The sequence below is a fragment of the Hemitrygon akajei genome, chromosome 19 (assembly GCF_048418815.1).
Source record: "Hemitrygon akajei chromosome 19, sHemAka1.3, whole genome shotgun sequence".
Lineage (NCBI taxonomy): Eukaryota > Metazoa > Chordata > Chondrichthyes > Myliobatiformes > Dasyatidae > Hemitrygon > Hemitrygon akajei.
Window position 1 is genome coordinate 14,224,921 of NC_133142.1, and position 17,003 is coordinate 14,241,923.

General features: G+C 42.2%; 1 protein-coding gene across 1 annotated transcript in view; it reads left to right on the plus strand.

The window, feature by feature from the left end:
• The window catches only part of slc6a11b (solute carrier family 6 member 11b), a 202,808-nt gene that overhangs the window by 155,684 nt on the left and 30,121 nt on the right, over positions 1-17,003 (plus strand). The window contains exons 9-11 of the mRNA XM_073072100.1: positions 3,058-3,182; positions 7,167-7,279; positions 16,859-16,996. Coding sequence (XP_072928201.1) covers positions 3,058-3,182; positions 7,167-7,279; positions 16,859-16,996 — 376 coding nt within the window. The remainder of the gene's footprint in view (positions 1-3,057; positions 3,183-7,166; positions 7,280-16,858; positions 16,997-17,003) is intronic.

Genomic DNA, 17,003 nt, shown 5'->3' on the forward strand with positions numbered 1-17,003 from the left:
TATATTCTGAGAATGTTCCTCTGGTCCTAGACTCCCAAACTGTTAGAACTATCCTCTCCAAATCCATTCTATCTGGGTTTTTCAATATTTGGTAGGCTTCTCCCCTTATTCTTCTAAACTCTAGTGAGTACAGGCCCAGAGCCATCAATTGCCCCTCATGAATGAACCCTTACGTTTCCCAGGATTATTCTAGTAAATCTCCTCTGGACCCTCTCTGATGCCAGCACATCCTTTCATAATATCAGGCTCAAAATACCATCATCAGTTTTGGGCCCCATATCTAAGAAATATGCAATACAAATGTGGTTTGACCAATCCCTTTGAGTCGTAGTCATAGAGTCATAGAAAAGTACAGCACAGAAACAGGCCCTTTGGCCCATCTAGCCTATGCTGAACCATTTAAACTGCCTACTGCCATTATGAAGTGCCAGTTGATGTTTGCTAAATTAAAGATATTATATAAAGTTGCTGTTGTTGCTGATGACTAAGGTAGGTCAGTGAATAACCAGAAGGTGGAAGTCAACATGAGCCACTGTGAAGTAGTTTGGGACATTCAGGAGCTTCTTAAGTGGAGTCATAGTGTCATATAGCACTGGAACAGGGCCTTTGGCCTATCCTGTCCTTGCCAACCAGCAAGTACCAATCTGTACTAATCGCATAAAGCTGCACTTGGCCCGTAACTCTCTCTGCTTTGACAATTAGTCATAGAAAAGTACAGAACAGAAACAGGCCCTTTGGTCCATCTAGTCTGTGTCAAACCATTCAACCTGCCTACTCCCACCGACCTGCACCGAGACCATAGACCTCCATACCCTCTACCATCTATGTATCTATCCAAGCTTCCCTTAAACATTGATATTGAGCTCTCATGCACCACTTGCACTGGAAATTCGTTCCACATTCTCATGGCCCTTTGAGTGTAAAGGTTTCCCATCATGTTCCCCTTAAATTTTTCACCTTTCACCCTTAACCCTTGACCTTGTGTTGTAGTCCCACCCAAACTCAGTGGAAATGCCTGTTTGCATTTACCCTATCTACACCCCTCTATAATTTTATATACCTCTATCAACTCTTCCCTCAATCTACTACATTCCAAGGAATAAATTCCTGACTTATTCATTCTTTCCTTATAACTCAAGTCCTCCAGACCCAGCAACATCCTTGTAAATTTTCTCTGTACTCTTTCAACCTTATTTACATCTTTCTGGTAGTGTGGTAATCTACATACTTCTGATTGTAATTATAATTTTCTCTGCTTCATGCACGGATTCATTTTATGATTATGGCTATTTCCACTCTTCCTGTGTGCGCTGTTAACTGTGTGAACACATACTGCATAGCTCACTGCAGACCTCATAGTAAATTAGACAGCCACATCAAAACCCGGCATCTCCAATCGTATTAAGTCTTTATGGGAATGGCTGCTGAATGTTCAAAGCTCAAATTATATTTATCATCCATGGTGTTGTGGTTGTCTGTGGGAAGATAAATCCCAGGGTTGTTTACTGTATATAGTGTAGTGTAGGCCTCCATTAGTCTGGATAGACCATGGATTTGCTCCTTGGAAAGTTTCCAGGGTGCAAGCCTAGGCAAGGTTTTTTTTATGGAAGACCTGCAGTTGCCCAAACTGCAAGTCTCCCCTCTCCACGCCACCAATGTTGTCCAAGGGAAGGGCATTAGTTACTGGATATGTACTTCAATAATAAATGCACTTTGAATGTTTGTGAGTTATTTCTTCTATAAACAAAATAATTAAACATACAACAGTTATTAAAATATAATCACACTATTAACTTTCCTTAAATATTAAAATAAATTAATTCTAAAGTTCAAACTTCAAGGATCAAGGTGCTTTTATTATCAAAGTATGTATACATTATACAACCTTGTGATTTGTCTCCTAACAGGAAGACACAAAGCAAAGAAACACAAAAAAAAAACAGGAAAAAGACTGCCACCAAACTCCCCAATGTGCAGAGAGAGAAAAAAAAACAAATCATGCAAACAATAAATGCAAGCAAACAGCGTTCTGAACTGAAGTCTGTAATGTTGGGCGACTACGAATGAAATCCGCCCTTACCCAATGTAGATACTCTTACAACATGTTTGGTTTTCCTCTCCTCATGCCAGAAAATCAGCTGGTGTATATCATACAATCATTAGCTGTTGGTGCTAACAATGACGGACTTAGCTGGAGTACCAGAACAATATGTAAAGGTTTTATTATATATAATATATAAGCATATATATTTATATAATATATTCTAATTATTATATATCACATAATACTAGCACGGCAGCATAGTGGTTCGCACAACGCTTTATAGTACCGGTGACCCATTTTCAATTCCCATCACTGCTTGTAAGGAGTTTGTACGTTCTCCCTGTGACCACGTGGGTTTCCTCTGGGTGCTCTGGTTTCCTCCCGCAGTCCAAAGACTTACCAGTCGGTAGGTTAATTGGTCATTGTAATTTGTCGTGTGATTGGGCGAGGGTTAAATCATGGGATTGCTGGGCGACATGGCTTGAAAGGCCTGAAAGGCCTATTCCGTACTCTATCTCAATAAGTAAATGTATATTATACTACTTCTTTTATTATTATTTCATATTATTGGCTGAGGTGATCTTATTTTAGAAGTAAGTCTGTGTCACTGTTCAGGCTAAAAGTTGTGCAAGATAATTTGGGAGTTTATTAGAGGGGAGATAATATGAAATTGTCTTGACTTTGAAGAGATGGAAACTGTGCTCTTCTATTCAAAATCAAAATGAGAATCAGATTCATTATCACTGGCATATATCATGAAATTGCTGTTTTGCAGCACAGTACAGTACAAGACAAAAATTACAGTAAGTTACAAAATAAATAAGTAGTGCAAAAGATGAATAATAAGGTAGACCATTCAGAAATTCTTGCCCATGAATTATTATAATTTTATGCCTAATATAGCTCTCTTTAATACTGAATATTTTTGGCACCGTTGCTAGGTTAATTGACTAGTTAACACAGAACTGTTATGAGAAACTGTTATTAAGGAGATGTTTTTTGTTGTTTTGCAGGGATTGCATAATGCTCTGCTGCCTCAACAGTGGCACCAGCTTTATTGCAGGCTTTGCAATCTTCTCTGTATTAGGATTCATGGCTTTGGAACAAGGAGTGCCAATAGGACAAGTCGCAGAATCAGGTGGGTTGCAAGCAAGTGTGGATATTGAAAGTGACCTAAATCTCAAGTGTGCTGTTGTGACTATGACAAACCAGTCAAAGCTGAAGGCAGATCAGGGCATCTGCTGATCTTTACATCCATCCTTAGTGCCTGTCCAATCTCATAGAGTAATGAGCTATACTGAATTGGACATCCTCTGCAGTCCTCTGGATTATCCAGTTCCCTTCACTTCAATAGAACGAGAGGTCTTGCTAGGCCGAGAGAAATTGGCCAGAATAACATTTATCAGTGTTCACGCCACTCTAACACGTGACATTTAACGTATCACCTTTAATTTTTCTCCCCTAATCTGCTTTCATACGTGAGCTGCTGAACCTGATTTGAAAAGTTCCACAAAGCCCTCAATGTCATCCTGTGACCTGCTGGCAAGGCCCGGACTTCTGCAACTCAGTTTGAGCCCAGAATTTGTTGGTACATGAAAGGACATGAGGGCAACGTTCAGTCTGAAGCCAGCAGTAAAGTAAATAATGCTGGGAGGATCAGGGAGAGATGTTGTCTCTTCAACTGTTTACATTTCACATTTTCAGTATTTGCAGGATTTCAGTTTAATTTTAGAACTGGGTAGCAATGAAACTAAGTAGCACTGGGTAGCAATGGCTAAGTGAAACTGAAAGCTAAAACTAGAAATTTGCCACCTAATTAATGGAAATCTAATGCCCCCATCTGGGGTAACTGATACAAATATCTAAAATAATTCTTAATCTCCTGAGTAGATTTCCTTCCTGCCAGGCCTAGAAACAGTGAATTTTATTCCAGCACCCAAAGTTCAACTGGAACACTTTGCTGGTTAGGCTACCAGATTCTCATTGTCCGGTGTGATGTGGTGTTAAGGGAATAGGGTGGAGACCCATTCTACAAACCAGCATCAGCAACAGGGCTGGCAGTACCACAGACCTCCACTGCCCAGCAGTGGCTTAGCTCAGTTTCACAGACCTGAGTCCCATCAGTGTGGCATTCCAAACTGGCTTTTGGACTTTATCAGGAAGACCTGCATTTCACAAATTACAAAGGTGAATCTGCTCCATTTTCAATTCGATTCATTTTCCTGTGGGCATTCTCAGAAAATCTATGGAATAGTAACTATAACAAGGTCAATGAAAATCAACCAGAGTGCAGAAGACAACAAACTGTGCAAATACTAATACGAATAAATAGCAATAAATAATGAGAACATGAGATATAGAGACCTTGAAAGTGTGATCAGTGGTTGAGGGAACGTTTCCAAGACCTTTTCTAATTATTCTGCTTCCAGAGGAACACCCACAGAATGTTCCATGTTTCGGCCCGAATCGTTGACTGGTTGTTCATTTCCATCGATGCTGCCTGACCTGCTGAGTTCCTCCAGCTTTGTGTGTGTGATGCTCTGGATTTCCAGCATCTGCAGAATCCCTTGTGTTTATGTTCTCTCTCTGCAGATCCACCGTGCCCCCCCCCCCAGTATGAACATTCACAGTGTTTCCTTTTCAAATAATTTTCTTGATTCCCTTTGGTTTCCTTGCACCTTTTTCCTTCCTGTGTCCTCTCCCCTGTTGATCACATCTCTATTCATTCTGCAAGAGAGATCAGGGTTCTGTAAGGAAGTGGAAAAGACCTTGAGAGAAGAGTGGGGTTGAATGTGATCGAGAATATTTTTCTGCGTTTCAGCTCAGTTAAGCTGGGATACAGCAACAGCAATAAAGCTTCAACGGCAGGTTTATAACTACATACTTACATGTCGAAACATTGCACCATCAAGTGGCAGCAGCGAGGAACTCCTCTGTGCAAAGCAATAAAGGAAGCACGTTTCCATGGAAACCATGTATTACATATTATAGCTTGCCAATTAACAGCTGTTTGGAATTGAAAATAATAAAGTAGCCCAGCTCTGTATCCCGCACTTGAGAATGCCAAATAAAAAATATTTCTACCGTTCATTCTAAGTGAAAACAATATGTCCAACATTAAATAGACGTACATAGTGCCAGTATAGTTCGTGCAATGCCATTACAGCTCAAGGCGTCGGAATTTGGAGTTCAGTTTCGGTATCCTCTTTACGGAATAAGTCTTCCCCGTGGAATGCGTGGTGGTTTCTCCAGGTGCTGTGGATCCCTCCCACAGTCCAAAGACATGCCGGGAAGCTGAATTGGTCATTTTGAGTTGTCTCATTATTAGGTGAGGGTTAATCGGGTTTGTTGGGGGTTGCTGGGGCAGCGTGGGCCAGAAGTATCACTAAATAGTAATAAATAAACAAATGGATTTAGATGGATATAACTGAGCAGTGTAATGCTGAATTAATAAGGAATTAGATTCACCTCTTTGCAAATTGACAATAAAAGGTGGGTGTAAGACCATAAGAAGCCTTCGGGGAGGCAGCAATGTATGTTTTTATTCAGAGCTGTCCCCTGAATCTAGAGTGTGTCATATAATATATTCCATTGGGATTATCACACAAAGCTGAACTCACTTGCCAAATACTTCTGTTAGCCTGCTAAGGACAAGTCAGTATTCATTCATAAGGAAGTTTATACGTAAATGGAAAGTGTTGTGAGAGGATCAGTGAAATCTGCACCACTCTGATAAAGATATAATCCCTGTTTTTTTCTTCCTTTCTTTCTCAATTTGTCTTTCTCCCTCTCTCTCCCTCTCCCTCTCGCTCTCATTCATTCTCTCTCTCTCCCTCTCCCTCTCACTCTCATTCATTCTCTCTCTCTCCCTCTCCCTCTCACTCTCATTCATTCTCTCCCTCTCCCTCCCCCTCCCGCTCTCTCTCTCCCTCTCCCTCTCTGTCTCTCCCTCTCTCTCTCTCCCACTCTCCCTCCCCCTCCCCCTCCCTCACGCTCTCTCTCCTCTCTCTCTCTCTCTCTCTCTCTCTCTCTCTCCCTCTCTGTCCTTCTCTCTTTCTCTCTCTCTCCCTCTCTTTCTCTCTCCCTCCCCTCTCTGTCTCTCCCTCTCCCTCCCCATCTCCTCCCTCTCTCTCTCCCTCTCTCTCTCTCCCCCCATCTCTCTCCCCTCTCTCTCCTCTCTCTCTCTCTCTTCCCCCCCCCCCCCTTTTCCCCCTAGAGCTTGGGGCACTTGGCTGCCAGAGCAAACCAGAAGATCAGCTACTAAGATGATTTTCACAAAGAATAGCCATATTTCATCATTTTTACCATAAAAACCCTGGAAGTGCCCATTAACGGCCTCTGTTGTACTTTTCCAGAGGTTATGGGTTTAACGGAAGGGATGCAACACCCTTTTTCCTGCCCCCAGACATTGAAAGAAAGGAAGATAACAATATAATCAGCAATAATGGACTGATGCTGAAGGGAACAAGAGTAAAGCTGGTATGTTATTGGACCAGAAATCTAGACGCCTGAACCAATGATTCAGAAACATGAGTTTTGAATCCCACCGTAGCAGTAGTGGTTGTAAAATTCTTGTGGTAATGGTGTCTGGATTGTTGAATAAAATTAGCTTGAATTACAAATGGCCTTTAGCGACGGATATCATTGCCCTTGCCCCAGCCCGATCCAAGGCTCAGGATTGGCTCTTCAGTTAAAAGTGGGTAATAAGTTGTAGGGGTTTAATCGGATAATTTACATGGGAGCTGGCATGGACCCAAAGAGCAAAATAGACTACTTCTGTGTCATTTTAAGTTTTAATATACGATGAGAATAAAATGCTGGCCATATAATAAAGATATGGCATGAGAAAGATAACGGTGTTGACATTTCATGTTGAAGCTCTCTCGGAGACCTCAAATATTAATTCTGTTTTTTTTTTCCAAATTGTTATTTTTCCAAGTGTTTTTTGGTTTATATTCCAGCTTATTGATTCCCTGCTTGTCTCAGTGAGTGAATTGTAATCCGGCCTCGCTCTGCTTCAGAATTAGAAAGATTTGAGAGAAAAATATCCGGCTGCTTTAAAATTTGCTTCAATTCTGGCAACACTGGATCTCGTAATTAACACCTTTGTGTTTATCCATAGGTCCTGGGCTGACATTCATTGCCTATCCGAGAGCCGTCACTATGATGCCTCTTGCACCATTATGGGCAGTCCTGTTCTTTTTGATGCTCATTTTCCTTGGACTGGACAGTCAGGTAAAATAATTGTTTCACATTTGTTAATGCACACATCTGAAAAACCAGCAAAACTCAGCCAGAGCCTGGTCTGTGGTACCTTGCAAGAGTCTGCAAAGTGTTATCGATTGTACCGGTGGATGCACTGGTTGGAGAGTTTTATCTGTGGTTCTTTAAATATCTTTGTGTGATTTCTAATTACTATTTGGTATTAATCTCCGAAAATTTCTTGATATAGTTTAAGTTAAAATGGGGTGAACTGTTCCACTTTGGGAACAGTAGAAATTACGCAGTGAACAGTAGGGCATTGAGGAGTGCCACAGAACAGAAGGATCAGGGAGCGCAGATTGCTAATTTATCGACAGTAGTGTCACAGGTAGGTAGTGTCATAAAGAGAGCTTTTGGCAGTTTGGCCTTCATAAATCAACGTATTCAGTACAGGAGTTGGGATGTTATGTTGAAGTTGTATGGGACTAAATTAGTATTGTGTGCAGTTCTGGTTGCCTTCCGACAGGGAAGATAGCGATAAGATTGAAAGAGAAATTTTACACCCACGTTGCCAGGACTTGAGGAGTTGAGTTATCGAGAAAGGTTGAGTAGGTTAGGACTTTATACCCAGGAGCATAGGAAATGAGGGAAGATTTGATAGAGGTGTACAAAATGATGAGGTATATAGATAAGGTAAATGCAGGCAGGCTGGTTCTACAGAGGTTGGGTCATAGGTTAAGGGTGAAAGGTGAAACAATTAAGGGGAACTTTTGGGGGGAGCGTCTTCACTCAGAGCATGCTGAGAGAGTAGAACAAGCTGCCAGCTGAAGTGTTGGTTGCAGGTTCGATTTCCACATGTACAACCATATAACAATTACAGCACAGAAACAGGCCATCTCGGCCCTTCTAGTCCGTGCCAAACGCTTGCTCTCACCTAGTCCCACTGACCTGCACTCAGCCCATAACCCTCCATTCCTTTCCTGTCCATATACCTATCCAATTTTACTTTAAATAACAATACCGAACCTGCCTCTACCACTTCTACTGGAAGCTCGTTCCACACAGCTACCACTCTCTGAGTAACGAAATTCCCCCTCGTGTTACCCTTAAACTTTTGCCCCCTAACTCTCAACTCATGTCCTCTTGTTTGAATCTCCCCTACTCTCAATGGAAAAAGCCTATCCACATCAACTCTATCTATCCCCCTCATAATTTTGAATACCTCTATCAAGTCCCTCCTCAACCTTCTACACTCCAAGGAATAAAGACCTAACTTGTTCAACCTTTCTCTGTAAATTGGATAGGAGATCCAACAATTGGAGCAGTAATTTGGATAGGTTCATGGATGGGAGGGGTTGGAGATCTACGTTCCTTGTGGATGTCGATGGGACTAGGCAGAATAACAGTTCAGCAAGGGATAGTTGGGCCCAAGGACCTGTTACTGTGCTGTAGTGTTCTATAACTCTATGAAGAGTTCAAACAATATCTAATGTTTTAACAAGGAAGTTTAATCATAGTTGTTAGAATGTCAATTTTATGTCAAAATTTACAGAGCTTTACTTATAAAATGAATAAATACTGCTCCTGGCTTGTGGTTTTGATAATTTCTTTGTGTAAATAGCTATTAATGAAGGAAAGCATTGATTCAAACTCATCCAAGGCTTTATTTTCTTGCTATGAACGGAACTCAATTGTGGTTTCAATGGTTGCAGCAATGGAAAATCCAGAATTTACACTCTTCTCACAAGTGAAGCAACTCTGATATAAATCAAGTTTATAGCATGCAGGATGAGGAAAGTGGTCAGGGAAGTGACAAAATAGTTCAAAGAGTTTAATGAATTTCATTGATCACACATTGGTGAATCTGCAGGGCATAGAGAAGCTGTAGTCCCTGCAAGAGAGAATCAGTGGTTCCCACGGGAACTGCGGTGAAGATTGAAAGATACAAGTTCCAGCCTCTACTCTCTTCTCCCTGAATAGCACCTGGTTCCTCAGGGTCCTCTAGATGGTGATCATGCAGCAATTCATTAGATCAGTGTAATCCCCCACACTATCAGACTATGGACCACCCAAGAGATGAAAAGTGAAAAAGCCCTCATAGCAATTACATTTAAGGCCTCTTCTTAACTTACTGCTCTGTTTGAGGTTGCCACTTCTTCAGTGATGGCATCTGGATCAGTCAGTATGCAGGGAGCTGGGCCATTGAGATCTAGGTACCTCACTACATATCTGACACATACTCTAGCCAATGTCACATCACTCTCTGCTTTCCCCTAAACTAGGTCAGAGTCCTTCTCTTCCCTCCAGCAGCAATATCCCAAAATCAGTCCCATTGCAGTATCTCGGACTTGCATAAGTCCAGTTGCATAAGCAAGTAATCATATGTAGACGTAAACACCCACATTTGAAGGCAGTATTGGCAAATGGTGGGGCTGCATACTCAATGAGTATGAACTATACACATACAATCAGTCGATGTATATCAGCTATTCTAATGTAAAGAATTACTTTGTATGTTCTGTTTAGGACTGATTTTATACTTATAGTTATTTTATTTTAATGCTTATTGTGTTTTTTTATGCTGCATTGAATCTGGAGTAACAAACATTTCAATTTCCTTTATAGTCATGAACTGAAAAATAACGACAAACCATCTTGTATCTTGAAATACTAATCTGGAGACTTGACTATAAATTCTACCAAGAAATTTAATTTCAATTAATAACGTAGAATGACCTCTCCTGTGACCACTGTGAAATGACATTTCTTGTGATCAGTTTCATGACTACGGGAATTGCGGTTTGGCCGACTGACTGTGCTGGAGGTCTGTGTTATATCAGAGCTGGTCAGTTTCGTGATACAGGAATTGCCACTTGGTCGACTGACTGTGCTGGAGGCCCGTATTAAATCAGACCTGGTCAGTTTCGTGATACAGGAATTGCCACTTGGTCGACTGACTGTGCTGGAGGTCTGTGTTATATCAGAGCGGGTCAGTTTCGTGATACAGGAATTGCCACTTGGTCGACTGACTGTGCTGGAGGTCTGTGTTATATCAGAGCGGGTCAGTTTCGTGATACAGGAATTGCCACTTGGCTGACTGACTGTGCTGGAGGCCCGTGTTAAATGAGAGCTGCTGCATGTGTCGCTGCTTCCTGTTGTGTTCATTCCTTCAGGCAGTTGATAATACAAATTCCCAGGCTCTCCATTAGTAGAGCTTTCTCTAGGGTCCGTTCCTCAAAGCACTGGATAGTTTTTTGTTCATTCATAACTTTGAGGGATCCTTTACTGATGGGAATACAGTTGAGTCACGTGAGACAGTTTGGTCTGTGGTTGTCACATGAACAAAGTCATCGGAGAGAATTGGCTGGCGGAAATGAAGCAGTGTCTTTATTCAGCAAAATGAGACACAGCAGGCATCCTATGGAGACCCTTTTGGAGGAGAAGACCTGCTCGAACCAATGCTACACAACATTTTATATACTAAAGATCAAAGGACAATTCCATATTTACAATTAATCCATAATGTTTTCTTTGAACTACACACAACCTTCACACTTGCTGCTTCGCACCCACTCTACAGACACCTAAATGCACTTCAATCAGCATTGTCTCATCTTTCCATTAACTGCCATTCACGGCTTTGAGGAACCCATTGTTCACAGCAGCATTTTAAATTTATCTGCAGTCTACGTTTAGATTTGAAGATTGGTGGTTGAAGTTTTTTGCTATATGTGCTAACCTCAAAAATGCCCTAACGGTCTGAAGCTGCACTGCAGATTAGGAACACAGAGCTCTTTTATGTGGTGGGTTCTGCTCAGTAACCTGGCAGAGATGAAAAATAAGCACATCTTACTTACGCACTGCTCATTACGCCACTGGCGTTTAGGGCAGCAATGGAAGTCCTCCATCTCCATCGTACGCCTATGTAGAAGGATTCTTCATCGCTGTTTGCATAACTATCGTTTTTGACCAGTCCGCGTTGTTAGCCCTGAGCTGAATCCCTGAACCTGGAGGATTGGTGGACCACTCCTAGTCTGGCCTCTACCCTTTGACCTGTTTGGCATGGGTGACCCCACCAAGAGCCAAGGCACAAGACACTGACTCCAGCCAATGTAGCTCTCTGGGTCATTGAGGCACGGAAGCCTCCAAATCACGACAAAAATGTGGTCCTCTTGGAGGATAAACACATCTAGCAAATATTAAAATTACAGTTATATGCAAAAGTCTTAGGCATATATATATAGCTAGGATCCCTAAGACTTTTGCATAATACTGTATATTATGCCTTTCCAGTTACCAAATAACACTTAATATTAATGAGCAAATACAAAACTAAGTAGTCTTATTTCTGTTTCCCAGTCACCTTCCTATGTGTAATACTTTAACTAATATACATTACTGTGCAAAAGTCTTAGGCACCCTAGCTATATATATGTGCTATAGAAATGCTAGAGACAGTCAACAGGTTGGACAGAGAAAAAGAGTTCAAATTCCTCCATGGCAGAACCATTGGTGTGCAACGGTGAGTGGTTGACCTGCGCCCTTCTGAAGTCCACAGTCATCTCTTGTCCACGGTAAAACTCAGGGAGTTGTTCTCACAGCTTTTGACAAGCTTCTCTACCTCTTCTCTGTATGCAGACTCATCGTTGTTGCTCGTGAGACCAACCACTGTGGTATCCTCAGCATACCTGATGTGGGTTGAACTGCATCTGGTAGTGCAGTCATGAGTCAGCAGTTTGAACATCAGTGGACAGAGTACACAGTCCAGTGGGGGGCAGGGGAGGGGATGGTACGCACCAGTGCTCAGAGATGATTGTGGACTTCAGGAAGGCGCAGGTCCACCACTCTCCATTGTTCATTAATGGCTCTGCTGTGGAGAGAGCGAAGAGCACAAAATTCCTTGATGTGCACATAACAGATGATCTAAACTGGAACCCTCAACATCTTCTCATTAGTTAAGAAGCCACAGAAGCATCTGCACTTTTTGAGGCAATTGAGGTGTGCAAGGTTCCCTGTACCTTTTCAAACAACTTTCTACAGGAGCACCATCGAGAGTGTCCTGTCTGGCTGAATCATTGTGTGGTGCGGAAGCTGCAAGGCATTGGGCCACAGGACCCCTACAGAGAATAGTAAAAACTGCCGATAAGATCACCAGGGTTTCTATCCCCCCTATTTCTGACATTTACTGCAAGCATTTTATATGATGTGCCCGAAGCGTTGTTGAGGACCTCTACCATCCATCCCACAATCTCTTTGTCACGCTACCATCAAGAAGGAGGTACACAGACATCAGGACTAGGACTAGGATTGTCAGACTGGGTAACAGCTTCTTCCCTCAGGCTGTGATACCCTGCCACCACCAAGGTCTCGTCACTAGGACAGCAAATGGTTTACTGTTTACCTGTGCTACACAGTGCATGCTCTTCGAATTATATATTTATTAACTTATTTGTAGCAATGTTTTATTTTATGTGCTGTGTGTGATAATTTGTTTTGTGGGTGCACCGTGGTCCAGAGAACATTGTTTCTTTCGGTTGTATATATGTACAGTCAGATACTAATAAACTTGAACTTGAACTTGAGGGCATAGACATTTGAGTGATTAATTCCAATGGATTATTAAGGATCAGAGGGACAGTGGCATGCAAGTTCAAAGATTCTTGAAGATGCCAGTACAGGTAAATAACATGATTAAGAAGGCATGTGGGGTGCAAGTCTTCAGGGAAGAAATGCTTCATGCCAGAGAAAATGCTTCCTGAAGAGACCTACTGCAGATAAGCAGGAGAACCAATGCAAGTGGTTAAGTAACTTGTAAACAAGAGAGATCCTTCGGATTCTGGAAATCTTGAGCAACACACAACAAAATACTGGAGGAACTCAGCAAGTCAGGCAGCATCCGAGAAGGGGAATTAAAGAGTTAACATTTTGACCTTTCATCAGGACGGAAAAGGAAGGGAGCAGAAGCCAGAATAAGAGGACGAGGGGAGGGATGAAAGACGTGGGTGAGTGGTGGAAGGAAGATAGATGTGAAAAGCTGGAAGGAGATGGCTGGAAGAGGTAAAGCGCTGAAGAAGAAAGAATCTAATAGGAGAGAGCAGTGGACCATGGAAAAAAGGGAAGGGGGTAACCAGAAGTTGGTGATAAGCTGGTAAGGATAAGAATGGCAAGAAGGTAACCAGAACGGGGAATGAAAACAGAGAGAAGGTGGGGGAAAGAAATTAATGGAAGTTAGAGAGAAGCAATGTTCATGCCATGCTATAATTACTCTTTGCCAGATGATCCTTTACTATGAGATTACTAATTAATCCCATCCCGTTTTGCAATACCAGATCTAAAGTAGCCTGCACCCTGATAGGTTCCTCAATGTATTGTTGTAACAAATCATCATACGTACACTCTGTAAACTCATCCACAAGCATACCCTTGATTGGTTTAATCGGTACGTTGATTAAAATCACCAATGGCTATTACAGTGATTTCATACACACCTTCATTATTTCTAGATTTATATTGTGTTCTACAGCACCACTGTGGTTATAAAATCCATATATTACATTCACCAGTTTACTTTATTGTTCGGTGTCTCGACTCCAGCAGATTCTGCATGCAGAGCTTCTGAGCCAGTATTAGTTCTCTCCACTGCAGTGATAACAACCCATATTACCAGTCCCACATTGCCTCCTGCTCGTTTCTGCCAACTTTTCCAGAATCAAATGGCAGTGGATAATCAGTTTTTAACGTTGGCTGCTCTGCAGTTGTGTGATCATCAGAATATAGTCTTTATCTTTGTACAAAACAACTCATCTGTCTCCACACAAATAAAGGACAAGAGTTTATATTTGTTGCAGCTAGTCGCACCAAGAGAACAGCCCAGGGGTTCCTGAGGACAGTTTCCCATCTCAACCACCTCTGGCTGCTTCATTAGAGACTGTCCTTCCAAGTGTAAATTGAAAATGATGCTGCCTTTTGATGATCACAGAAGTGTTCAGTTTCATTCATTAAACCTCAGGCAATGAGATATTCTGTACTTGTATATACAAAGGCATGAAGGACATTCAAACTTCGGCTGGCAAGTGGCAAATAATACTTGTGCCTCAGGACCAAGCGGCCATGATCATCTTCAGCAAGCGAGAGTCTGCCTACCTCAAAGGAAAATGGAGTGACCACTGATGCTGAGCACTTGAAGTAAAAGCAGAAAATTCCGGAATCAGCAGCTTGGGCAATGTGTGGAAAGAGAAACAGAGTTAACTTCCCATGTAGAATACCCTTTATCAGAATTCCAGCAGAGTGACTTCTCAGGGATTCCCATGCTGGGGTCCACGGACCCTTCTGTTAATGGTAGAGCTCCAAAGCGTTACAAAGATTGAGAACCCCTGTCATAAAGCATCATAAGGCTTTAGATGATCCGAGCAATGGGATCAACATGCACCAAACAGCACACCCTAATACCGTCACCATCGTTTTGGGAGATTTTAACCAAGCCGGTCTGAAAACATCACTAAGCAATTTCCATCAACAGATCACTTGCAATACCAGAGGAAACAACACACTGGACCATTGCTCCATCACCATCACGAATGCCTGCCGTGCTATTCGACGCCCTCACTTTGGGAAGTCAGATCACCTGGCTGTACTACTCCCTGAGTATAGGCGAAGACTGAAGACTGCAGCACCAGCAGTGAGGTCCAAGAAGGTTTGGACCAGGGAAGCACAGGAGCACCTACAAGACTGCTTTGAATCAGTGGACTGGACTGTATTCAGGGATTCATCGTCGAACCTGGATGAGTATGCTGCAGTTGTTACCGACTTCATTAAAACCTGTGTGGGTGAGTATGTGCCTACAAAGACTTACTGTACACTCCCAAACCAAAAGCCGTGGATGAACTAGGAGGTACGTCATCTGCTAGGCTAGATCTGCGGCATTTAAGTCAGAAGACTGAACTCCTGCCTCAGCAAGGACCTGGACCCACTTCAAATTGCTTATCGCCACAATAGGTCAACAGCAGACACAATCTCAACGGCTCTCCATACGGCTTTAGACCACCTGGACAACACAAATACCTATGTCAGGATGCTCTTCATTGACTATATCTCAGCATTTAATACCATAATTCCCACAATCCTGATTGAGAAGTTGCAGAACCTGGGCCTCTGTACCTCCCTCTGCAATTGGATCCTCGACTTCCTAACTGGAAGATCACTACCTGTGTGGATCGGTGATAACATATCCTCGTCGCTGACGATCAACACTGGCGCACCTCAGGGATGTGTGCATCGCCCACTGCTCTACTCTCTATATACACATGACTGTGTGAATAGGCATGGCTCAAATACCATCTATAAATTTGCTGACGATACAACCATTGTTGGTAGAATCTCAAGTGGTGACGAGAGGGCGTACAGGAGTGAGATATGCCAACTAGTGGAGTGGTGCCGCAACAACAACCTGGCACTCAACGTCAGTAAGATGAAAGAGCTGATTGTGGACTTCAGGAAGGGTAAGACGAAGGAACACATACCAATCCTCATAGAGGGATCAGAAGTGGAGAGAGTGAGCAGCTTCAAGTTCCTGGGTGTCAAGATCTCTGAGGATCTAACCTGGTCCCAACATATCAATATAGTTATAAAGAAGGTAAGACAGCAGCTATACATACTTCATTAGGAGTTTGAAAAGATTTGGTGTGTCAACAAGTACACTCAAAAACTACAATAGATGTACCATGGAGAGCATTCTGACAGGCTGCATCACTGTTTGGTATGGGGGGGGTGGGGGGGGGGTGGGGGGGGGGTGGTGGGCGGCTACAGCACAGGACCGAAAGAAGCTGCAGAGGGTTGTAAATATAGTCAGCTCCATATTGGGTACTAGCCTACAAAGTACCCACGACATCTTCACGGAGCGATGTCTCAGAAAGGCAGCGTCCATTATTAAAGACCTCCAGCACTCAGGGCATGCCCTTTTCTCACTGTTACCATCAGGTAGGAGGTACAGAAGCCTGAAGGCACACACTCAGCGATTCAGGAACAGCTTCTTTCCCTCCGCCATCCAATTCCTAAATGGACATTGAATCCTTGGACACTACCTCACTTTTTTTTAATATACAGTATTTCTGTTTTTTCACACATTTTAAAAATCTGTTTAATATACATATGCTGTAATTGATTTACTTATTTGATTATTATTTAATTATTTTCATTTTTTAACATATATATATATGTTATATATTGCATTGAACTGCTGCTGCTAAGTTAACAAGTTTCACGTCACAAGCCGGTGATAATATACCTGATTCTGATTCTGATTCTGAAGTGTACTTTGACAAAAGATCTTCTGACATAGCATTTTATACCCTCTGCTTCTCTCTCCACAGATGTGCTGAACCTGCTGACTATTAGCACCATTTTCTGTTCTGACTGCTTTCATTCTTATATTAAAGAGCTTTGCCAAAATGTAAATCCTTCAGTTTTCCAAATTTAACAGCGATTAGCTGAGAGCTGTTGGAGCTGTGCTTTGTTTCCTAGAGATTTCTGCTGGCCCTAATCCTCCCTTTACATAAATTTACATTTGAAAATATGGCTTCAGCATTTCAACATGACTTCTGTTTTTCTTTGCAGTTTGTCTGTATGGAAAGCCTCGTGACTGCTATAATAGACATGTATCCCAAGGTGTTCCGAAGAGGCTACAGAAGGGAGCAGCTCATACTTGTTATTGCACTTGTATCATACTTGATTGGATTAGTAATGGTAACAGAGGTAAGAT